This window comes from Protomyctophum parallelum (genome assembly GCF_964188405.1).
Source record: "Protomyctophum parallelum genome assembly, chromosome: 4".
Lineage (NCBI taxonomy): Eukaryota > Metazoa > Chordata > Actinopteri > Myctophiformes > Myctophidae > Protomyctophum > Protomyctophum parallelum.
The window spans coordinates 29,121,111-29,147,542 of NC_139700.1; the positions used below are offsets into that span (position 1 = coordinate 29,121,111).

General features: G+C 42.7%; 1 protein-coding gene across 5 annotated transcripts in view; it reads left to right on the forward strand.

Annotated features, from left to right (window-relative positions):
• mob2a (MOB kinase activator 2a) overlaps positions 1-22,875 on the forward strand; it is a 98,886-nt gene extending 76,011 nt beyond the window's left edge. For all 5 annotated transcript variants that reach the window (XM_083762962.1, XM_083762961.1, XM_083762959.1 and 2 more), the window contains 4 exons: positions 10,521-10,681; positions 13,011-13,104; positions 17,815-17,939; positions 20,222-22,875. In XM_083762962.1, coding sequence (XP_083619088.1) covers positions 10,521-10,681; positions 13,011-13,104; positions 17,815-17,939; positions 20,222-20,541 — 700 coding nt within the window. In that variant the 3' untranslated portion in view covers positions 20,542-22,875. The remainder of the gene's footprint in view (positions 1-10,520; positions 10,682-13,010; positions 13,105-17,814; positions 17,940-20,221) is intronic.
• The last annotated feature ends 3,557 nt before the right edge of the window (positions 22,876-26,432 follow it).

Below are 26,432 nucleotides of genomic sequence, written 5' to 3' on the forward strand. Positions count from 1 at the left end.
ATGGGGGTCCGCAACCAAATAAAACATCCATTTGGGGGGGGGGGGGGGGGGGGGGGGGTTCCTTTGCACAAAAAGGTTTGTGTGCTCCATTACCTCAGCTCAGTGGTAGATATTTTGTTTTGGCACTTGCACGCATGCAGGGCACCCCGGGTTCGGGTAGGACGAGGCTTCAAGAAAGTACGTAGTGTTTCCTAGAGCTGCAAATGAAAGACGGGCAGCAGACATAAGACTTAGAAGAATGCATGACCCACATAGAAGAATTAATGGTGTAAATAGACTTGGAACAGGATTCACATACATACTGCATTAACCCCATGGAGACATCAAGGGGAGTGGGCGTAAATGGCACACACACTGCATACTCATGCTATGGGCCCATGACCTCTGTCGTGTTTACATAGTACATACTGCTCGCAGAACATTTTTATGTAGTTCTTTTGAATAAATCTTTGAAATCATCTGAAAAGTGACAAGATATTTTGGCGGGCCTTGATGGCATTTTGATGGCGTCGTCTTACACTTGGTTGCATGCTGAAAAGCCGATCTACAAGCTCACAACGCATCGCAGCATATAGTTTGTCTTCGTTTTAGTCATCGTAGGTCATAGCTTAGGTTTCATTTAGTGTATTTCGTTTTCGCCAGTGGAAAAAAGTCTACGAACATTTTTCTTCATAGTTTTGGTCGACGAAATGAACACTGCTGCTCACCTCGGGTGTGTCATGCGAGAGGGAGACATGCAGTCATTATGAGTGTTTGTTCAGGGGACACAGACGGCCCTGTTAAAATTAATTTGTCATGGATTCTGGTGGTGGTGACAGGTGTCTTCATGTCAAACACCGGCAGCCCAAAGGGCATATGCCTGGATGGCTTGTTGTCTATTGTCCACCCCCCACCTCGCCCCTCACAGACGGAATAGCAAATCGTTTGAAGAATATGTCCACCATTTTAGGATCTCTAAACAGAATGCAGGCCGACAGTAAAATGCATGCAAGCAGTGGAATGCGCCATGTGTGTGTGTGGTACAGTGGTATGGTTGGTCTATCGTAATATCTCTTTAACAAGTAATGACAGGCCCTACTGTACGCCGCTCCTCTCCAGGGAAACTTAATTGCTTTCTTTAACCACCTCTCAGAAATACCACACCGATGGTAATCAGCTGACTTTCTTAGAAGAGCCCACCTTCAATTTATTATTTACCTTTTATACCCCCCAATGAAAAAATAACATAAAATAGGGAGTTTCCAGAAATTCAACAGCTGAAAGGGGGGGGGGGGGTGAACAAAAGAGGGACTCTATCAAAGTTAACAAGGACGCTTTGGACAAGGAGTTTGTGTTTTACAGGGGGAGGAGACTAGACCTGTTTATGGCTCAACAGTTACCTTGTTTCCTCCTTCAGTGGATGGTAAAATACCCTGGATCTGGAAGCTGGTCTGAAGATTAGCCTGACATGGATAGTTAGTTACAGGAATGGTTGGTGATAAAGATCAGTGGCTTGTAGAGTTCTGGAGTTCTGGAATTCACTTACCCTAAACCCTTAGATAGCATTTCTGTTGGATTATATAGCATTTGATACAGACTTATAGCATGTTATGTAGACAGCACTGTAATTGTATTGTATGTAGTCATAGCACGCCATAGTACACATATATAGCATAGTAGTAAAGATGTATAGTTTATATGTATAGTGTATGTATAGTTTCACTATATAAATATTCCACTGTTACTTTCTTAGCTTACGCATGTTTCATGATAAATGCTTTTTATGTGATGTATTCCCATGCTTTGTTCTTGCTTAAATGTAAGTCGCTCTGGATTAAGAGCGTCTGCTAAATGCCTAAATTGTAAATTGTAAATTGTAATTCTAGAGCAGCAATTTTCGCCAAATGTTTCATCCCAGAACTGGGATTCTAGGGTCTGCATGATTAATGGTCTCTCACAGTTGCTGCAGACGCCCATTGATTGAATCATTTCCCTGCTTTGTTCCCTGAAGCAATAATCACTTGATTGAATTGATCACAATGTCTCAGTCATATGAGCAATGTCCTATCTTGTCCATCCTCAGATCCATATTTAATCTCGCCATCAGATTAACTAAGGGTGTACATCACTCAACAAGGTACTCAACCAGGGGCTCCACATAATCTCTTTTTTTTTTTTTTTGTGATTTTGTTGTGATGTTGATGAGTCTCCATTGCAAGGTCAGTATGGGTGGTCTTATGTACTTTACAGAAAACCATTCATCACTTGAGGACAAGATTGGAGAAGAGGGGGTCACAGGCTAGCTGTACTGGTCTAGCAGGGCCAGGTACATAGAGTATGTGTAAATTGGAGTGTGCTGGTTTGGTTATGTCTGTACTTGGAACAATTGAGTGAATAATTGAGTTATAACCACTTCTGGTGATGTTACTGATTGACGGCTGACCCCATTTGTTGCTTCCCTATGTGCTTGTCCAGTTCATTACTTAAAATGAGTTTGTACTGTAGTGTGTGTGTACACACATACATACACACACACACACACACACTATGCTCTCTTAAAAAACATGTGTAACTTTACACAGAGCAGCTATTCTGTGTAGACCTCAGCATTGCAAACCTTGAGCCACTGGGCTGGTCTGTCCTTAACGCGGACTCTTTTTTAGCCCCGTAATGGCTGTCGTGGTTTGGCTTGGCCTTGGCCCGGCTTGGCTCAGGATGCCTGTGCGCCTCAGTCTGTGGTTTTTCAAGGGAAAAGGGCCATTCATAGTCTATTCAGTTTGAGTCTTGAAATAGATCAGGAGGCCTGGCTGGGAGCTCTCTTTAGAAAATGATAGAGTTCTTCTCTCTTTCAAGTCTAGTGTTATCAGAGGCTAAAGCATGATTTACGCTGTCCTCGTATGACAGCATTAAATTGGGTTATCATAACCCACTGATAATGTAACGCTATTGATGTTTTGTCACATTATGACCGTGATGGACCTAGAACAAAGTTCATTAACAATATTAGAACCTCCTGCAGTGCTTAGGATGCCTTTGCTCTTGTCGTTATCATGGATAGTGTAGTTTGTTTTGCCAGTGACAAACTTAGTGACGTACTTAAAGATCCCAACAAATCAACCCGACGTCTGCAGTGTTGGAAGTAAGTGTTGGAAAGCGCCTGTGGCCGAAAATCGGCTGTTGAATGGCCGGTGTGTACACTGGCGGGTCGGGGCAAAGGTTATAGTGATGCGTCAAAAGCTGACCAAACTTGGCCGAATGGTCCGTTGGCTCCCGTCGGATACTGCCCGTCAGTAGCAACAGGGTGGTGGAGAGAGGAGGGCGTAAAAGGCTCGTAGAGCTCGCTGGTTGGCTGCTTAGCCTTGCTAGGAGGGGTAGTGGTGGCCCTTTCTCAATTAAATGAGACTGTTAGCCTATTGGTACATTGCTACAGCTGCATGTTTGCTCAAGAAAGAAAGAAAAAGAAAAGTAATCAATCAATTGAAAATGATGATTATTTATGATGATGAAACGTTGGATTCATTGTGCGTGCCCAATGTGGTGAGTTATCCCGACGGAACTCAAAAATGGCAGGCTGTTGTGCCATTTGTTTCTAATCATTCTAGCCATTTATAATATATTGAGCAAAAATGATGTGTGTGCTGTGTGCACATCGTGCTGCTTCTTGCTTATTGTTTCAACATTAAAGAATGAAAATACAGATGACAGATTGTGCCATGTCCTAAGCTCTCTATCGCAATTATACAATCTTTATTGTCTTCTTACAATCATACAATCTTTTCCAGCGTTTACGGTAGTGCATTCAGCGGTCTGTGAAAATAACTACAAGCTAACTTAGATGCTGTGCAGTGGTTATCTTTTCCGTTATAATTTCTCTAATGATTTAAGCATGCACACATTCACGTGTTTGTTGTTGAAAAGCAACATCAAACCATGAGCTCCAAGCTATAGCCGCCTGTCGATGATGAGAGGTGTATTCAGTACCTTTTTCACACCTTTCAACCGACCTCCAGTCTGTAGTAGTGTTGAGAGTTTTACAACGGGCAGAAAGGGACGAGGAGCATATTTCTTTTACTACTTGGCTTGCTCCCTTCACTTACCGGAAAGATTACCCCAACAATGGCACTGTTCTGGAGAAAGGCATCCACCCACAACAACCCTAAGACAACATTTTAAACTAGAAAAAGTGCCCTTCTGGGCACAGGTCTCCACCAGGATAGGAATGTAGGACATTGCAGCTTGCCTTCATCTGGTGGTTGGATAAAAGGGCAACAAAAGTAAACTAGGGAGTTGGCATACAAAGTTATCCACAGATCCGTGCAGTTAGAGGTAAAAACACTTTTCGGCCAGTTATAGCGCCACCTTGAGGCTGAGTTGAAATTGTTCATGTGGCATTTCGTCCTCGGCCTAGTGGGAATGTGGGTGCACAATTTCACGGAAATCACGCGATGTGTTCATGATTTGCAGCATTTTGTTTGAAACTTTGGAAGCCAATCTTAACCAATCAGGATGGAGTCTGAGAAATCTGAAAGAGCGGTTTCGTTGAATGGCTCTAGAGAGACTGTGTACCAATTTGCGTGATGTTTGGACAAAATCTGTAGGTGTACTGTGCAAAAACTTGTTTTGCACAAAGCGGCCTCCTGGTGGCGCTATAACAGGCCATTCTGGAAAGTTTGGGGCAGAGGTTCATCGTTGGCATCCAGGGAGTGTGTGTGCAAAATTTGTCATCGACCGGGTTAACGGTGGCCGAGATTAGCTGCTCACGGACACACGGACGGACACACACACACACGGACGGACGGACGGAGTGCAAAACATACTCTTCCCCCCATGCCTTCGGCCTGGTGGAGACGATGACTGGCTGGTTAGGCTCTTAAGGGAAAGATATCGGATCATCTTTACCTCTGTCATTAGGAAACTCAAAAGCAAAGTCTCCTCTTGTCTGTAGAGTAGAGGAACTTTGCCTTCTGCATGAATCGGAGAGAAGCTGGAAGCCATCTTCTATGTCTTGTTTGAATGCTGTTCACCCTCGCAGATTGTATTGAACTATGTCCATATGCCAACAGTTAGATTCCTACGCAATACAACAGGCCAATTTAAGCAACAGTTGTGCAATATTCAGCTTGGCAGAAACCAAAGGCTGGGCTTATAAAGTTGCAGATTGTGCGTTGTGCGCAATATCGATGGAATCAGTGTTTTTCGAGCTGAGCTGAACGCACAGCAGTCAACAACATAGTCTTACTACATAGTTTTCCTGCTTTGAACTATTGTTCAACGGGGCATTTTGGTAGCAAATTGTAGCACTTTTAGCCTAAGCACTTAAGCTAATTCCCCCTCCATAGTTCTATAATGTGGTCCCGAGTGATTCTTTGTATTAATTGGAACCAGGTTGCCGGTTAATGAGACAGGCTCTGGGTGTACCTGCCAGAGGCCTGGTTGTCTTTAGAGAGAGTGGTTTATTTTAGAACGGTGTGCATTCAGCAGTCTGCTGACGCACATAAGCCCCCCATAAGTACAGCAACGCAGAGCGCACCAGTCGCTCAACAGACGTGGGTATTGTGAGCTTTTTTGTGTGCATGCGTGCACAGACGGGTTTTACTGGACGCACGATACGTGCTTGTACAAACATACACCAGACAGGGCTCATTTCTGCAGGGTTGTCTCGGGGCCCTCGTGGTGGGATCAGGCTGGTGGCGCAGCTGTTGGGTCCAGCTGGTCAGGTCGTGGGGGGGGGGGGGGGGGCTATAGTCAGCTGTGTGCGTGACTGCGTGTGTCCATGCATGCGTGTGACAGTCTTTGAGGAGAAGTTGAGGGTGTTGCCAGTGAAAGGTAACGGGCATAATATGTTTTTGGTATACAACCCTATTGTTTTTAGTCAAGATGAGCACCATCAAATCAGTCACCCATTACATACACAGCATTAGTAGTAAATGGATAGAAATGCATGCGTTAGAATATGTGAGCCCTGCAGGAAATACAGTTATAACTTATAACACGCTTTGACAAACGCTTTCATACACAAAGACGTCATGGATTTGTCGATTCCCATTTCTTTGGCCTTGGTGAGGCCCCTGGATTCTCTCCTTGGGTATATCACGGATGGGTTCCCACTGGTGCCAGGCTGACTGTGGCAGTCCCCCAGCCCCAGAGACGTGCCCAGCCCTGGCCTCAGTTCTCCTCCACTCTTGCCTTCTGGCCTGCCTTGATCTGGCCTGGTCTGGTGAGTTCATTTGCTGCCTTTTATGGCAACAATTTTGTCCGCGAGAACCTTACCGAGAGAGTGTGTGTGTGTGTGTGTGTGTGTGTGTGTGTGTGTGTGTGTGTGTGTGTGTGTGTGTGTGTGTGTGTGTGTGTGTGTGTGTGTGTGTGTGTGTGTGTGTGTGTGTGTGTGTGTGTGTGTGTGTGCGCTATGTACGCATGAGGGGAGGGGTGCTGGCATAGAGGAAGTTTTCTTTATCCTAAAATAAACTAATGGCTCCAGAATTCACCTCCCCGTACCACACAAATGTTCAAAAGGAGGGAGGAGGAGGCGTTTGTATGGAAAATGATGAAATTACAGAGAGAGAGAGACAGGAAATGGCTCAGTGAAACAGAATGTTTTCAAAAGGAAGGGGGGGTGGGGGGGGGGGGGAAGAGAGGAGAGACGAAAACGAGCCGTCTTGAAACTTTTCACAGGAGTGGAATGGATCCTGTGAGGGGCTTATAGCCGAGAGGCCTTTGAACAGTTAGTGTGAGCTGATGGTATCTGTGGAAGAGACTCCTTTTCCCCGAGTAAGCTCTTTCACATGACGGAACATGTAGCTCACGGCATGAAAGCCACATGGACCACATGGATGATGTGCCTCTGTTCTGCTCCATGTGAGTGGCGAGGGGGGAAGCAGCCTGCCTGAGATTAAACTAAAAATATAAGATGGACGAGAAAGGCGAACGTCTGATAAACGGATAGAATATTTATAATATAAGGACAGTTAGGGCTGAGCAACTTAGTAAAAATTAAAAATCCTGTCGCGCTAAGTTCTGTTCACAGTACAACTAACATAGTTAGTCATAATATAATTATGACTATATGATTGTCTTCTGGTCAATGTGCTGAGCATGCACATACATCTATGGTGTTAAATTGAATATACATGTGAGGGTGAAATGATTATTGAATTTGTTTCATGGACCAAATTTCACCCAAACTCCTAGAATACCTTGCTTCGAAGTACATTTTTGAACGCCTTTGTCTTATTGATTATTGAGAGCTGAAGGGCAGGGGGAGTAGAAGGGGCATGGCGGAGAGATGAAAGGAGAGTGCAGCAATGGGAGTACGGAGGGGGGTGGCTTCCTCCACACAATGGTCTATTTGGACAGGTGAGCCTACAGCCACGAGAAGGAGGGAACCAAAAGACACCGAGAATCTAGAAGTGGTGAGAAGCAGTTCTTGAGTGAAAGAACTGTCGCAGGGAAACGGACAGACATCAGACATGGAAAGTAGAGGAGAAACAGAAAGTAGCCCGTCGTCATGAATAATTAGCTGGCGTTGAGGAACTCGAATGATCGGTTCCATCACATTTGGAACGGTTTCCAGAACCGGTTTATCCCACTTTCAGATGGTATGGTATATATGTGGCCTTTATGTATGCTATGCAATTTCAAGGACCAACATCACTCTGAGTGTTCATTTGGAACCCCTTCAAGTAACCCAGAGAGTCCCTGTAACAATTACTATATATGCCTAATTGCCTATACTGTATACCTCATTTGTTTTTAAAGTCTTTAAAGTTAAGGAATCGGACCGTGAGGGGCGCTCTTATATTCGTACATCATGCCATAAAACAGACACTATGCCTATTTGTTCAGATACTGACGTAAAATTCTCCATTCATAGTCAAGGGTATGTATGTGTGTGTGTGTGTGCACATGCACAGTCTGTACTCTGTGCATATTTGTGTGCCTGATAGCCTGGTACGACTGAATCGCATATTGGTAGCAAGTATCGCTCCAAGCCTATAAAAGCAATTTAGAAAAGAAAAAAAAAACAGTGAAGTGAGGGGCGCTCTTATCATCGTACATCATCATGACTTTAAATGCCGATTTGCACGTACACATATGACGTACATTATCCATTCATTGTCGATGGGATTTTAATGTAAGATGGAAATCTACACTAACAGCTGAATATAGGAGGGGCTAGAGCCCCTCAAAAATGGGGTGCTCTTGGACTGGAATGGCGTCGGAGCGGAGGGCTGACACTGAGAGCTGAAGGCATGGTGTGTAAATGTGGGAGACCAGGTTGACGTCTGAAAGTGGAGGAAAATGTGGCTTTTGGACACTGCATACCAGCTAAGGGGCCTCACGCTCCACACTCATGTCATGTTTTGTACGTGTTGATTAGTTCCCATGGTTATCAGCTGGGGTTCGGGTTGGCCCCACACACACCGTTTACACTTTGCTAACCCTTCATCGTTACCTAAATCGCCTAAAAAGTATTTTTCTTTGGCTGTACGTCTCTCTCTCTCTTTCTCTCCCCTTCCATTTCTGATTCTCTCTTGTTTCTCTCTGTCCTTGCAGAACATAGGCCAGCAGCCAATAGCGGGAATTCTGGGAATCAGTTGAATAGGGGGAGTGTCTCTTTGAAAGAGGGAATAGGCGAGAGCCAAGAACACGTGGCTGGATCATTGTTTTTAGACACGGAGTTTGTTGGAAATAGAAAAGATTGCAGGACGGAGAGAGAGGAGGGCAGGGGAGCAGAGTGCAGCGGAAATGAAGGTCAACAACAGCGCAATAAATTCAAGGGGAAGCAAAGTATAACTCCCCTGTCCTCAAGCAAACCCAAACAACGGTAGCACAGCCCGTAGACATTCAGAGAGGCCACACGTAAAGGCAAGAGAGGACTTAAGTCATTACAGAACGAGAAAAGCCTTGGGTGTAGAATTATGCAGATCATGCGGTTTATATTCTGCTCAAGTTCAATTTTGATGCCCGGAATAGAGATACTTCAATATCAAGTTATTAACTTCAAGCCGGGGGCCCACTTAAGAATAATTTTTAGCCAAGTGTGTGCTGATGTCGCGCACGGAATATGTCAGATCTGCAAGCTCTCTGAACACGCCGCGTGGTGAGCCTTGTAGATCTGACATTTTCAGTGCAACTATATGTGACTTGGGCCTTATCCTCCATGTTGTGGAGAAACGAAGACTGGCGGTGGGAACAGTTTTGAGAGCAGATCCGTGCAAGTTAAGTCTATGTTTAGCTGTGCGGCTGAACAGAACAAAGCCGCGCAGTGTCAGCTCTTTTTATTTGTCTCACTAGTGTATCAAGCCTTTTGACCGTTGACCCCCAGATAAGCCTGCGTCAGTGGAGGGGTGTAGTGCGGGAGGCGTGGGGGGGAAGGGGACAAGAGGTTATGGCCCTGGAAGTGTAGGGAGAGTGTGATGTGACATACTCATGCTAAAACTAGCAGTGGAAGTACAAGCCCCTTGGGATGGTCGTCTGTGCGGTAGTTCTCGGCGTAACGATGGGTCGGAGGTCAGACTTGTGTCCCGGGAGGCTCCAGCCACATGAGGCTGTCTATAACTCTGTATGTGGCGCTGGGCTGGCTGCTATGAATGCCATGTCTCTGCTGGTTCACGCTAACTGTATGTGGCGCTGGGCTGGCTGCTATGAATGCCATGTCTCTGCTGGTTCACGCTAATGACAGCATGCACTGTTGGCACATGCGGCAGTGAGAGCAACATCATTAGTTATAATGCAAACACTTGTATTATTTGAAAGGTTTCCAGCCTCATTTGATAGCCATGCACTAGCACACAGACACCAAGGGCCCTGTTTTGTGTGTCTTAAGTATCAGTTATTATGACTTAACTTAGGACCTGGAGGCGTGGCCAATGCCGTTTGGCTATTTTGACTGGCCAAATCGCATTGCTCACGCCACCATGTCTTAAGTTAAGTCATAAGACCTGGTACTTAAGACACAAAATAGGGCCCCAACGGTTCCCAGAGGGCATGTCTGGAGATGTCTGGAATCCATGATCTGCATCTTAACAGCAGACAGTTTGCCATGACACATTCAATAAGATAAGACCTTTATTGATCCCGCTGGTGAAATTCAGATTCACAGCCAAAAACCTGTGCTAGAAATAAAATGTCAGGAGATCAAATGAGAGATGTACCCCACTTTTGTTACTCTAAACACCTGTGTATCGCCTCTGTTGGGTGGAAACCTCATTACGTCAAACTGTTACTTTTCAGGATTCGATTCCAAAAATGGCATAGGAAGCAGATCTACAAGCTCAAGCTTTCAAATCTGCTACTTTTGATGCTTTTGTGTGACACTGTAGTGTGATCAAGTAGGGCGTTAATTTACCAAAAATCGCAAATGGTTAAAATATGGAGATGGTTTCTGCCCTGCTCTGTATATCAGTCACGTTTGACTTTACTCTACTACATTGGGGAAATCTCTTGGCGCTTTGTAATTTGCGTACTGTTCAACATTGCATGTGTGTCCATCCCCGCTACCTAGCCTTAACCGTCCCCTTCTCCCTTCTCGTGTCTTGCAGGAAGTCGAAGACGAAGCCCAATGGGAAGAAGCCGCCAACAGAGGAGAAAAAGCAGTACGTGGAGACGGAGTTCACGAAAATCCGCGTGGTGGACTTTGACCTCAAGGAGCTAGTGGTCCTCCCCAGAGAGATAGACCTCAACGAATGGCTCGCCAGCAACAGTGAGTAGTCTGTGCCGTCCGGCGGTAGATTTGCTCTAAAAAGGCTCCTAAGAGTAACAAACAGAAGTTGTCAGGAAGAATAGTATATATACACCGTAAAAGCCTCTGTTAAATTAACACAGATGAGGTTCACCAGAGCCATATAAAATAGACAACACTTAATCCAGTCTAAGTAAATGTATTTCAGCTGTAAATGTAGCGTGACTGACTTCTCATTGGTTTATACTAGACTAGACCCTAAAACTTTCCAAACCTAAGTTAATGGCCTCTCCGATTTGGAATGTGCTATTTCAGACATTCTCTCTCTCTCTCACTCTCACTCTCTCTATCTATCTATCTATCTATCTATCTATCTATCTATCTATCTATCTATCTATCTATCTATCTATCTATCTATCTATCTAATCTATCTTCACCGTGGTATGCACTTGTCATCTGGACACTGTTCCATTGACATTGGAGCTGTTGGATCTGACACAGCCAAGTCCTTAACATGTTGCAGCGATGCCTGTTCTCAATAATACCATGCCCTGCATGTTTTCTTTACTTTTTTTTACCACAATCGTTTTACAGCCAAATCCAGTGCATGTTGCGCAACAGAGTATTTCAACTCTTATTGAAGATCAGTATCAGCACAATCATCTCAAGAGTTTTAACCACTTGAGCTCTATTTCGTATGACGATTATCACAAATAGCCGATCTGCAAGCTGACAAAGTACACACAGTATTCCACAACAAAAACATAACAAGGAAACAATTATTTATGTATTTTTTTTACTTAGCTGAAGTGAGCAAGGATCATAAGATTATTTATTCTGGCGATCTTCCCTTGTTTTGGTTGCGTACCCAGATCAACCAGGTGCTTAGTGGGGCGAGGTGAAAAAAGAAATCAAGACTGAGCGTTCCCTTTCCCTACCCTTTTCTTTAGCTGATAAAACACTTAAACAGACTGGGCATGTTTTGTGCCTACGAATGGTTTTGTTGTTCCAGACTGAAAATGTAATGTGCAAGCTCTCAAATACACAAAACTTGTCGATCATGAATTTGTTCCATGTTTATTTTTCTTGTATATGTATTGGATAGTTTTATCACAACTTTTAACAGCCTGCTCAGGGACTACAGATGAAGATTTGCTTCTGGCTAACTGTTCCATTTACATAGATGAAAATGAAACCCCTAAAAAATCATGTGTTGATTAATGTGCATTGTCCCTGTTAAATAAATGCTAATTATTCACTATTTATCTGGCATTATAGGGCTTAAGCGGTGAAACACAAACATGTTATGTTTTCAAGAACGCCATGTGCACTGCCATTTTAATGACAAATACAGATCCATCTGTCAGTTTGCGTGTATGAAATAACTAGGTATTGTACTTGACTCTTTAATGTGGGCCTAATGAGTCCTTTTGGCACGTGACAGAGTGTGACCAGGTTCCCTTGAGGCAGAAGTACCTGTTTGAGGTGACAGAGCCAGATCTCCAAACGCATGCCAAACATGCAGCCACCTCCCATTGTGTGCTTTTTATCTGGGGCTCAGTCACACTGTCACGTGTCACGTTTGATGCATTATTGTTTGTGACAGTCACTTTCCACGGATTATAGTGATAGATAACATGGCAGACATACGTCAGCTTAGTGGTGTCCTCATGTTATCTTCTGTAGGAGAAACTGGCAGCGTGATACTTTACCATGAACTTAGTTTCAGATTACTAATATGTCTGTCTGCCTTCACCAATATTAACCCTGGCAGTATTTGTATTGCTGTTATTACTAGGGACACCTAACTAAACCCCAACATCTGTATACCGGGGAAAACTCACAGAAAATACCTAATCAACTATCCCACAAGCACGTCTGCGACACGTTTGTGAGTTAGTCGATCAGCTATTTTCAGCAAAATGTTTAAATATATATATATATTATTATATAGATATAGCTATATATATATATATATATAGTTTTTAAGAAATACTTTTATGCATTTATTGATAGGACGGTAGGCTAACAGCAAAGGTCATCAGGATTGGATTTCGAACCCGCGTCACGCTGTCAGGCAGCCTAGGTGCCAAGACCGCTACCCTAGCCACCGTGGCCCAAAAAACACCCAGAAAACACATACATGTAAAAGGCACTAGCAAGCACAGAGTCCTGTGAGACTCGTACTCAACAACGTACTATGGGGGTTTAAGTGGTTAAGATTTCCTGGGATGTCCTAACTGTCAAGTTTTGTTGACGAAGCAAGCAATTCTGATTAAATGACACTGTGTGTGTGTGTGTGTGTGTGTGTGTGTGTGTGTGTGTGTGTTCCTCTTTTTGTGAACCACAGCGACAACATTCTTCAACCTTATCAACCTGCAGTACAGCACCATCTCAGAGTTCTGCACTGGGGACACCTGTCAAGCCATGACGGCCTGCAACACGTAAGTACAACCGCCCCCATGTTGGTTTATTCAGCACCGTTCCACCGAGTCCCATTGGTTTATTCATCGGAAATCTTAGCGTCCCATTGGTTAATTAATCAGCAGTCTTATCATCTCATTAGTTAATTAATCAGACGTCTTATCGTCCTATCGGTTAATTTATCTAGGAATGCCTCAACCTCTTATATAATTATACGGTGCGGAAGGGGTCACAACCTCTGGGATATTCTCACTTCCTTCAAACCATTCAGTCCTTTTGTTTGAGTTCACTGGGCCATTATTCATGTTGGAATCCCCAGTATACGCTGACTGCATTCTCAAACTGCTTGCGGTGGCATGCTATGCTGTATATACATTTCATGCGCTGCAGTCCCTTGGCACGTCCACCTTTTAACTGGTGTCTGCTGGTGATGCCACTGAATTCAGGACATGCAGTCTGTGTGGGAAGTGAACGTGATATTGTTTATTTATGTTGTTGGTGTCTTATAATCCCGTAAGGGAATCAAGATTCATTCATTCATTCATTCATGCAGTGCCGTGACCAGGTTGTTCTGACTGAGACACAGCTGAATGTTAACCAACCCACAGAATTTTGTTTCTGTGTGTACCTGAGAGGGAGGGAGGGCAAAGGCGGCACATACATGCTATTACAAAGTCACCAGACAGGGTCTTAAAATGACACTGCTGCCCGTGTGATGTTTATAGAGGAATGCTGTGGCTGTCTCACTGTGGGAGGCTGCCCTTGTCCTCTGAGGTGCTTAATTGCTGGTGATGTCTCCCCGTAGAGTAAAACGGCTGTTTAAGACAGTCATAACATGAAGTCCTATTCAGGCCATGTTAACAGAGGGGGAGGTGGCCCCACTGTAAGTATTTATACAACTTATTTTGAGTATTTATCCAACTAGTTTACCCTGTCGGGGTGCGGTGCCTCTTTTATGTGTGATTCCTTGTCTTCTGGAAAGAGGCCCTCTTCCCCCATGTATTACTTAAGGCTGGAAAAACCAGATTACCCACACTGCAAATCATGTCCTCTCGCCTCTTCGTATGTCGCACATAAACACGCAAACACGTCACAACTAAACACCAAAGCAGGACTGACACGTGACTGCTGCAGCAAACAATAGAGAGACAGCAGTTGTGAGAGATTTGCTGTCACTGACAAAGCATGTCACAAGTTCATCTTTTAGTCATGAGTGTATGCTTTTCCACCCCCTGTCACCTTAAGCTACTGTTAATAGCACACACGCCCTGAGAAATAACCTACTTTTCTGGCGTGTGAAATGGCAGCAGTGGCGAAAACGAGTTTTCTTTTGTGCAAGTTCTTTATTTGTTTTAAATGTACTGTGGAAATGAAACAGCCCAAATTGAAAGGAGAATCTGCATCTTCATAAGGTGCACTACTTTGTATATTTCTGACCTAAAGTTATTTAGTATCGATTAAACCGATTAGTTCGATAACTGTTGCACCCGTAGTGTGTGTAGGCCTAACAGCAGTGTTGGGCAGTAGCTAGCTACAAGTAGCGACGCTACATAGCTTAACTACATTTATCAGTAGCAGCTGTCCATTTATCTACAATGAATTACTCACCTAATGCTGCCTGCAGGTTCCCTGTTTAATGTGTAACCTACATTGTCTAAGTGACAGTTTTCATATTGTAAATATGATCGCTAACGTGGTTTAGCGACTAGTACTTTGACAGCTCATCCATCGTAGCTTGTTTACAAGTCAAACAGACTTCCTGTGCAGAAACTGCCTCATCAAAATAAGAGCCACTTGTATTGATTAGTCAACACTAGTTTTATTTCTAAGTCTACTTACAGGACGTTAACATCTCATTTGAGTGCCTGTCAGCAAAAAAAAGGGGGGAAAAAAGAACGAAAAATAACAGTTCATTTTTTGGAACCATGAACTTTAGTTCAAAATGTTGAATTATGAACTGAATTAGTTCCTTTTTAAATTTCTGAACTGTGAACTGAACTAGTTCATGAAATAAAAGAACTTTCCCAACACTGTTGTCAACTGTTCCCAAACATTACATAAGTCAATGCACTTCTTTTTGTCAACAGCTAACTAATAGATGCTATTTCACTGCAGCAAAATGAACAATATTTTTGGGGTGGGGAAAAGAAAAGTCAAACTAAAATAAATGCATACAGAACATAAGAGGGAAAAGATCATCTAGAGCAGTGGTTCTCCACCTGTGGGTCGGTCCCCAATCCCACATGATCACGAGAAGCACATTTTACTTACAAAATGAGGTATATAGGAATATTATTTGAAAATGTCTGTTTTATTTGACATCACACACTAACATTACCATTATTTTGGTTAAATGATCATATGAACAGTAATTCATGAATTTTATTATTACATTTTATTTTGCATACATATACCATACCATATTGTTGGGGATAGCTTCCGTTGTAGTTGAGCTATATTTAATAGAGTAACTGGTAGTGTAGCTTACTACATTTTCCAAGTAGCTTGCCCATCACTGCCTAACAGTAAGACATAAGAGTGAGCTCCACCATTCATAATGGTCATGGGCAGCAGTCTTTCTTCCACAGTGTGTGCCATGGCGTACCATTGTACCACAGGAGCGCCATCCCGTCCTTTCCTGTATGTATCAGGGCCTGGCATCCATCCTGGGCTGGTGTAGGCGTCGGTGCCCCCCTGCCCTGAGGCAGAGCTCCACCCTGGGCTGGTGTGGGCGTCGGTGCCCCCCTGCCCTGAGGCAGAGCTCAGTACTATATTTGGAAATAAAAGTTTCCATGAGCTATGAGAGGGAACAGGACCATTTGTTTGTTATTTAGACCTGCTTTTTGAGTGGGTGGATGGGTGTGTTGAGGGAGAGAGAGAGAGAGAGAGAGAGAGACATGATGATTATATGCTTATGCCATAATGTAAGGAAGTCTTCTTGCACAACGGGAACAACCCATATGACCTCCGTTGTGCATGTCTGACTGAAAATTATTATTTTTACCGTGTGCACAAGTGGGTAGACGGGTTTTGTGGTCGAGTCAGTCTTTCTCCAATTCTCCCACGCAATCCCAACAGGAGCGGAGAGCCCTGGCCCCTGATCCTGTGGTCAGTCTAGCCTCCCCCCCCCCCCCCCCCCCCCCCCGTGCACGGTCAGTTATGTGGACTCTTTACATTCCTCAGGATTTGTAATGTCTGCTTCCCAAGACCCTAACACCACTTTTCCTTTTCCACCAGCCCTGGCCTGGCCTGACAAGTGACAATGCCCAATTATCCTTTGCATTAGGGGGGCAAAGATGAATGGAACTAATCGATTTAAAACATTTAGGCCTGACCTCGAAATTAAAAAAAAATCTTCTAAATCCCCAGGCTTCTGGTCTGTAGAATGTAAAATGAGAGCACTGCTGTTTACACTGTTGCTACACTTAAAAATATAAAATAACATGTGAACCTGTGAGATGTGACCTGTGAACCATATGTCATATTCATAGCTAGTATGTAAGTATTTGGTATACAAATTGAGGTATGGCATTTTCTTATCACGCAGACCCAAAAAGTAAAAAAATAAGTGGTAATTTAATGGTAATTCAAATTTTACCTGTAATTTTATAATGGACTATTTACTTTTGTTAGTGGGCATGGCCTTTGGGCAAGTAGAACATGACCTGCCTCTGAGACCTTAAGTGTCAACCCCTGCGATACCCCTTCCCAGTTTTGTAACTCAGTCGGCCTCCATGCTCAGGTGGCTTAATTAGTGGGCTAATAGGCGCCCTGCTCCCATCTCTGAGGTGTCTGCTGGCTTGCTAGCATGACTGGCGTTGTGTTTGTTGACTCCCCAGCCTGAGCTTTTACTAACTATGACCCCTCTGTCGCTGTGCCCAGAGGGCTTTTTGGCCTTCAGTTACACCGCTCGGCTTATCTGGGTCACCCTCCCCGGAAATGTTTGACCAGCGGACGGACCGGGTCAAGCGACAGGGGGATCGGTGTCGCGTTACTCCCGAGACTGCAGGGAATTTGGCCCCGATCAGGAAATGAAAGGCCCGGGGGCAGTGGGTTCACTAAGTCCACTGGAATGAAAATATGCAAGCAATGATGTCTTGACGTTTACATGTGCGGTCGATCCAGTACACCAGGGGGCAGGCTTGAGGCCAGTGTAATACAGACACCAGTCATTCAGAAATCTGGGTTTGTCCAGAGTGGTGAAACAGTCTGGATGTGGGCAGTGTGTCATCAATGTCATCATCATCAGGTCTGATAATGATGACTACGGTGTCTACACCTCTGTCTTGTCTTAATGGATGCTGTAGATGAATCATGAGTTTCAGGAAATGCTCTTCCTGATATGTAACCAGCTTTTTGTCCCAACTGACCGCTAACATTTTTGGAAAAACATTCACTGAACGTTGAATCAAATGATGAGCCCAGTTCGTGGTTGCGAAATATCCTGTTCTGCACTCACCGTCACTTCCAACACGGATCACGTTGCAAAAAGTTTGCATGTGACGTCTTCATGAGATGGGGGGGAAAAATAACTTGTATTCTAATTCCAATGTAGTTCTTTACTCACAAGCTCTTGTTTGTACGAAACACACTTAACAACTCCGAACCTGGGATCACCTATTTTTGGCATCTCGTTGTTGGCAAAAGCTAACGGGCCCGGCGATTTATGTGTGAAATGTGCAGCATGTGACATCATGTAACATTAACCCCTTCCTTGTCCCTCTCTGCAGAATATACTACTGGTACGACGAGAGGGGGAAGAAGACGAAGTGCACTGCTCCTCAATACGTCGACTTTGTCATGAGTCTTTGTCAAAAACTGGTCACAGACGATGACATCTTCCCTACAAAATACGGTAATTAGTTTTCTTTTTCTTTTTTGTTCCAGGCTTTCAGCGGCTTTAACCCATTCTGGGCGGGAACCCCTTTTGGTATTTTAACCATTATTTTAAACTTTATCTATTGAAAAATAGCAGATCTACAAGCTCATAGCACGGCACCGAGTGCCGCGCTACGAGCTTGTAGGTCTGCTACTTTTGAAAAATCGTGAAAATGTGGCGCAAATCTTTGAATATATATTCTTTCAGAGCGAACGTTTTTAACTCAAATCTTTGCTTCTGGGGGGTCCCTGGAACAACATATTTTCAGTCGGCGGCCAATTACACACATATTTAGAAGGCATTTGTAGAATCTTTTCTCAGGTCTAAATGGGTTAAAGCAAAGTCCTCAACTCTGAAAATGTACCCATGTTCTTATTTACACTTTAAAGGGTTAAATTTGCGCTCAGGATTTTCAGCTGTGCTTCAGTATCGGAGAAGGTGATAGGTTTACTTACACTTTATTACTTAAAAGGATCCCTGGCTAATGAGACAAATAAGCCTTAAGACATTTTACTTGCCCTCTACAACTAAAATATAAAAATAAAAACACCTTAAATATTTTATTTCTTTCATAAAAAGAGAATCTTTCAGTCAATAGGAACTGCTCCTGTCGCAAGTTGATGATGTCATGTGTCCATGTGTGTTCCAGCCCTATGGAATATATGGAATGTATGTCCTAATAAAAAGTAAATATTGCTTTGATGCTTATATTATCCTTATAAAGTACTGAGTTGTTTTATATTAGCATATGCATTCAGTAGGGCTGACCACACACGGACATATGACATCATCAACTTGCGACAGGAGCAGTTCCTATTCAGTGAAAGATTTTTCTTTTTTTATGAAAGAAATAAAGTATTTAAGGTGGTTTTATTTCTTTATTTTAGTTGTAGAGGGTATAATATTTTAAGCCTTTTTTGTCTTATTAGTCAGGGGTCCTGTAAGGGGAACCTGTACTATATAATGCGATATGGACATTACTTTTGCATTACATGTATCAAAATATGTATCTTTAAATCTTGAATTCTAAATGATACAGATGTTTGTCAACACAATATATGGTGCTGCAGGGCCCTCTGCTGGTGCACTTGTTGAACAGCAGGGCAGTGTGCTGCCCATGACATACCAACATTGTTCTTACAATTGGTCATGGACAGGCCAGCTATTTGACTTCAATAAAGTCTGGTTTACATGTAGTCGTGTGACACGATGCACAGGGATGATGACGGTCATCTTTTTGTTAAAACAAAATGTTTTTTGTCTTCTCTTTAAGGTCAAAGCTGTATATTCTGTTAGTAATCATTGCTATACTTATAGGCTTATTCAGTATCAGAGATGTCCTCGTCTCTCCAGCTCTTTAATAAAAGGAAAGTAAATTTTCAGTTAGGTTGCCAAATTCAGCCAATCAGGAGAGAGTACATATTTATCAGCTTAAATTTTATCATGTAGACTTAGATGGCAGTTTATGTAGATTTATAGCATTTTATGTAAATATAGCACTATATACCGGTAGTGTATATATGCATAGTTTATTTTTATAAATATTTCATGTTTACGCTTGCGTATGATTAATGATAACTACTTTGTATGTACTGTATATGACGTACAGCAGGGTTCCCCAATTCATTTTCCTCAAGGGCCATATTTTGACTAGCGTACCAGGCTGTGGGCCGAGTCTGCACGCGCGAGGTCGAGGTCTTGCCCTGAAAATTCATTTTCAGGGCAAGACCCCATTTGAAAAGGTTGCCCAGTTTGACATGCATAGGCTACTGACCCCCATTTAATGCCATTTATATCTGGGACCCTTAAAAAAAAAAAAAAAAAAAAAAAAAAAACATATATATATATATTTTTTTTTAATTCTTTCATGGGCCACAAGGGGGCGCTCTGTGGGCCGCAAATGGCCCGCAGGCCGCCTATTGAGGTACCCTGACGTACAGTATTGCCATGCTTTTTGTTCTTGCTTAATTCACTCTGGATTAACCCATTCTGGGCGGGAACCCCTTTTGGTGTTAGCGTTATGTTATGCTTTAGCTGTTGAAAAATAGCAAATCTACAAGCTCATAGCGCGCTACCAAGTGGCGCGCTACGAGCTTGTAGATCTGTTATTTTTGAAAAATCGAAGAACGTCTGACATGGAAACATAGCTTTTTCAGAAAACTGTCAGGATGTAGAAGACATTTTTAGAAACTGTCAAGAGTGTGTCTGCTAAATGCCTAAATTGTAACCCCGTGTCTCTTGTGCCTCTCTCTCACCAGGCAAGGAGTTCCCCAACTCGTTCGAGTCCTTGGTGAAGAAGATCTGCCGGTACCTGTTCCACGTGCTGGCTCACCTCTACTGGGCGCACTTTAAAGAGACGGTGGCGCTGGACCTGCAGGGTCACCTGAACACTCTGTACGCACATTTCATCGTTTTCGTAAGGGAATTCAACCTGGTCGACCCCAAGGAGACCTGCATCATGGACGACCTGTCTGAAATCCTCTGCGCCCCCGTCCCGCCCCAGCCCCCCGCCCCAGCCCCCGCCGATGACCCCTCGGCCCCCTCTCCCTCCTCACAAAACCACGTGACGGAGAGATGAGCAGGACCCAGCGGTGAGACCGCCACGCCCGGGGTGGTGATAGAAGATTAAGATAGACGGAGAGAGGAAAATTGCAGCCTGCCCCCCCTGACCTTTTCCTAGGCACCAACGGCGCCAGCAGGACTTAGAGACCTTCCACTACCCTTATATTTCGCTACGACACCAACCAGCCAGACGGACGGAGGGATAGAAGGAGGGGGGGGGGGGGGGGGGGGATTTATCGAGGGGGTGGGGTGGCGGGGAGGGGTTTGTCACGCCAGCAGGAATTGGCGTGAGTGTTTCCTCCCAAGGGGCAAATCCCTCCCATCTTCTCTGCAATTTAAACTAGGAACAAAAAAATGTGTTTGATTTTTTTTGTTTTTCTCTCCGATGTTGGAGTTATATTTAGTTTCATTTCTGTTTTTATTTTTATTTTTTCGCTCGGTGGAGGACGTGAGGTGTGACCATTTGCCCATCCTTCCTCCCCTCCCCCCCGTTATCTGCTTGTCATACAGTGTAGGATGCGGGGGGCGGGGCTTTGCTTTGCTTAAACATGCTATTGTACAGTGTTGTTGAAACGTGTGGAGAAACTTAAAGGTATCTCTGTTAATCCTACAGTCCTCTACGCTACACCCTCCCCCCTCCCCCTAGTGGCTGGGGGGGGTCCAGACTATAGGGTGGATGGCCACTACGCTGGCCAGTAGGGAGCCATGTTACTGCCTGGCGGGGCGATACTAGCCAATCACTGGTTTAGGTTGAGTATCTGGTGGGGATGTTTAATAAAAGCGCTTCCTACTCAGGACCTGAAAGAATATTGTCACTGCTGCCAGAGAGAAGTTAACTCTCTCTCTCTCTCTCTCTCTCTCTCTCTCTCTCTCTCTCTCTCTCTCTCTCTCTCTCTTGCTCTCTCTCCCCCTTTTGCTCTGTCCCTCGCTGTACTCTCTCCACAAGGCCGCTCTCATTCATTCCTCCATATTACAGATGTTTGATCTTGTATAACTGTAGTCACATAATCATCCGCTGTATGCCGTTCCTAACAGCCCTGTCATAGAAACCTACATATGGGGGAGGGGGGGGGGGGGGGGGTCGGTCGGTAAAGACACAGCGTGGCAAATGCCACACAAAGGATTGAGAGACAGAAGAAGATATAAAGATTGTATATTAGATATTTAATCTGGTCAGAGGGAACTGCTATTAACGAGACTGAAGCACATATCTGGCCCTACTAGTGAAGGTTGGCGGACACCTCTTCCCCAGACGTCAGAGCTTGTTTGCCGGGTTACAGCGTGGCAGAAGCCTCCCCTTCCCATCCCTTCCCGTCCCCTCCCCTCTCTCCAGTAGCACAGGAGAAGGACAAAGACATTTCTCAATGTCTGCATGCCCACAGTGAGGAGGTGGTGACAGGTGGGGAGAATGTGATAGGTTTTTGGGGGCATTTTCTTTCCTTCTGCCCTGCTGTTTGCAAATTGCTGAAATTCAGTGGTGGAAGAAGTACTCACCCTCCCCCCCCCCACCCCAAGTACTTGAGTAAAAATATAGATGCTCCTGGTAAAATATTGCTCCATTTCAAGTGAGACTTGCTCTGTCAGATTTGTACTTTGAGTTAAGTACTGGAGTACTTGCTTTAAAAAAGTACAAATGGCAGTAGTACAAACAAATTTCGATGATAGTGAAAATAGCAGATCTACAAGCTCACTACAGCGCATCACAACATGTGAGATTGTAGATCAGTTGTTTTCACTATATTTGAAATATGGCTTAAGTGGTTAATTCATAATGTACTTTTTTTTCATTCCTAGAAATGTAGTGGAGTCAAAAGTACATGGTCTTTGCAATGCAGTGGAGTGAAACTTGGAAGTATCCATAAATACACCCAAGTAAAGTTCTGATACTCAAAAAGCTTACTTAAGTACAGTACTAGAGTAATTGTACTTTGTTACTGTCCACAACTGCTGAAGGCAAGACATGTCATCAATATTCCCAGCGCAACATTTAGATTAAATAAAATTGTCCCTTTAATATTTTCTTTCTCTTTTTCTTTTTTTTTATTATCAAAGAGGAAATTAGTTCATAAATATCATTACACATGTATAGAAAATGCACAATGTCTGCTTGGACTTCACTGTACAAAGAATCGCAAGCGGGTTCCGTCAGACATAGCCTCTGTATCGAAAGGAGGATTGGGTTTATGATTCTCCTTTTTATTTTATTTATTTTATTTTTGTTTTGTTTTCTTGTTTGCAGGGTTCTTCAGTTCTGGCTTTCATTTTTATGTATTTTAATTATTAACTAAGTTAAAAGCAATTTAATATTTTAAGCTCTGCGGATTATAATCTAATAAAAGACAGAAATGCCTCTTTGTCTCTGTGTCTTAGTTTGTTTCTTTATACTTTCATGACAAACTTCTAATGCACAAAATAGATACCGGTATGAATCTATTTTTCTGTGTGTGTTTGTGTCTGTGTGTGTGTGTGTAATAGTTTGTTAAAATTATAAAATGACCATGATATTCATAGTTGAACAAAATGTATGTTTTCAGACTGTCGGGTTTGTTAGGAAACACCCATGTGATCCTGGGAGCCGCACCTGTGTTCTGGACTGGTCCTCTTGATTGAGCTGAGCAGGACTAGGTCCTGCTCAGCTCAATCAACAGGACCAGAACACACACTCGTTACTTTTCTTCCAGTTTATTATACTCCTCGTCAGATCGTCTTCTTGGTACAGACTACTACAGAGCGCCCCCTTGTGACTGTGGATAAACGTGTTCTTCTATGATGATGGATTTAATTCAGGGATCAAATAATGAATGCATGGATTTCTTTATGCCTACCACTCGCTGACCAGTGTTCAGAGCGCAGATGCTTCTATCGTTTTAGCCTGTATAGTTAGGTTGTCGTTAGGCATTCCGCATTTAACTTAAACCTTGAAATTTCAAATCATTCAAAGTTCTTCCTATCGAGTTCAGAATCATTAACAGTGGTCTGGGTCTCCCGTCTCTCCTATGGCCTATAATATAGTCTTTAAGTGTGAGAGATCCTTGGTTTGATTCCACTCAGTAGTGGAAGAATTACTCTTTTTTTTCTTTTTTAAGTTTAGTAAAAGTATCAATAAAGAACCAAATATTATTGCACTATTTTACAAAGTTGATAGTATTGATAAATAGCTCAAGATAAGCATGTGCAAGACAACGTGCAGAAAAGTCAAGGGTAGACACTTCGATTTTTGACGACATACTACTACGGTATGTTGTTTTTCATGGTTTTCGACGATTCAAAATAATGTGAAAATCATGTCAAACAAAACATACTCTTCCCCCCATGCCTTCGGCCTGGTGGAGACAATGACATAGGTTATTATATTATGTTGTTTTTCATGGTTTTGGGACACAATGTCAGAGCCAGGACTTGAACCTGCGGCCTCCTGATTCCCAGGCAGGCTCTGTACCCAGTGAGCCACTGTGTACTCAAAACGCCGAATAGATAATGACAGAAGAGCCAGAGACTTGTTTCCATTGTGGTTCATAAACATTCGAACGTCTAGAGATAAACAACAGCAAAAGAAACAATAGACAAATCTCCTGTTAGTTAATTTTTTGCATTTTACTTTTGTATCAATGTTGTTACTCAAGGGGAACAGCATTGTGGCAGGTAACAAGTAGATCAGTGACTTAGCACACTGGCTGCATGATCTGGAGTTTGTGGGTTCAAACCCCACTCAAGTCTTCACTTGCCAAAATCTGCCATTGACCCCCATTCTGAATTTCTCAAAATTAAAAGCACTATATTTCTAAAACTATGAAACATTTCAAAGATTCCTTTTTAGGCAAACATGTCCACCGTAAGATGAACCTAAATAGGTTTGAATGGGGTTTCTAGGTGTAAGTATGTAGGACTAGTAGTAGTTAGTAGTAGTACCATGCCAAAGTTTGTGCTATTGCCATAGAGAATGCATTGGGCGTTTAAGTTAAATAACTCAGAAACTATAAAACATTTCAAAGTAAAAAAGTTCCAGCATGTGTCTCCACAGTAAGCTGAATAATAAAAAGTGTGAATGGAGTTTCTAGGTGAAGGTGATTTTTTGACGTACCAATGTGTGCCATTGAGCCCCATTGTAAATTTGAAAGCACTATATTTCTAAAACTATGAAACATTTCAAAGATTCCTTTTCAGGCAGACATGTCCACCGTAAGATGAACCTAAGTAGGCTAGAATGGGGTTGCTAGGTGTAAGTATGTAGGCTTCTCTGTTGTTAGCAAAACATGCTAATGTTTCTCATCCTCCGCAACACCCATTCTCATACACCTCTATACTTTTAAGTATGTTGCGGTAGAGAGAACGTCATCATTTTGGAAGATGGGCTATAGCCCATATCGCACGGCATACTATAGCAAGCCGTTTTTCATCATTTTTGAGGATTTAAAAAAAACGAAAAAAAAACGATGGGTTATAGCCCATCGTTTTTTGAATTTTTGAAGAAAGAAATTATCCTCGTTTTTCATCATTTTGGACCATGGGCTGTAGCCCATATCGTACGGCATACTATAGCACGCCGTTTTTCATCATTTTTGAGGATTTGAAAAAGAAAATGAAAAAATGAAAAAACCGATGTGTTATAGCCCATAGTTTTTTCATTAAAAAAAAATCCTCGTTTTTCATCATTTTGGACCATGGGCTATAGCGCATATCGTACGGCAGACTATAGCACGCCGTTTTTCATAATTTTTGAAGATTTGAAAAAAATGAAAAAAAACGATGGGTTATAGCCCATTGTTTTTTGAATTTTTGATTTTCTTTTTTTTATCCTCGTTTTTCATCATTTTGGACCATAGGCTATAGCCCATATCGTACGGCATACTATAGCACGCCGTTTTTCATCATTTTTGAGGATTAAAAACAAACAAAAAAAACATGGGTTATAGCCCATCGTTTTTTGAATTTTTGATTTTTTTTTAAATCCTCGTTTTTCATCATTTTTGACCATGGCATAAGCCCATACCGTACGGCATACTATAGCACGCTGTTTTTCATCATTTTTTAGGATACAAAAAATAATAATAAAAAAACATGGGTTATAGCCCATCGTTTTTTGATTAAAAATAAATAAAAAAATCCTCGTTTTTCATCATTTTTGACCATAGGCTAAAGCCCATATCGTACGGCATACTATAGCACGCCGTTTTTCATCATTTTTGAGGATTAAAAACAAACAAAAAAAGCATGGGTTATAGCCCATCGTTTTTTGAATTTTTGATTTTTTTTTTTCCTCGTTTTTCATCATTTTTGACCATGGGCTATAGCCCATACCGTACGGCATACTATAGCACGCCGTTTTTCACAATTTTCGAGGACTTGAAATAAATGAAAAAAAAAAAAAACATGGGTTATAGCCCATCGTTTTTTGAAATTTTGAAAAAAACAAATATCCTCGTTTTTCATCATTTTTGACCATCAGACTGAGCAATAGCCGGCTATTAGACGGGCGTCTAAAAATGGGATAAGAAACGTCTAAAAATAGACGTCTATTTTTTTAACGTTTTTTATCCCTTTTTAGACGCTCGTCTAATAGCCCATATCGTACAGCATACTGTAGCACGCCGTTTTTCATCATTTTTGAGGATTTGAAAAAAATGAAAGGGTTATAGCCCATCGTTTTTTGAATTTTTGAATTTTTTTTATCCTCGTTTTTCATCATTTTTGACCATGGGCTATAGCCCATACCGTACGGCATACTATAGCACGCCGTTTTTCACAATTTTCGAGGACTTGAAATAAATGAAAAAAAAAAAAAAAGGGTTATTGCCCATCGTTTTTTGAATTTTTGAAAAAAAAATCAAATATCCTCGTTTTTCATCATTTTTGACCATCCCACTGAGCAATAGCCGGCTATTAGACGGGCGTCTAAAAATGGGATAA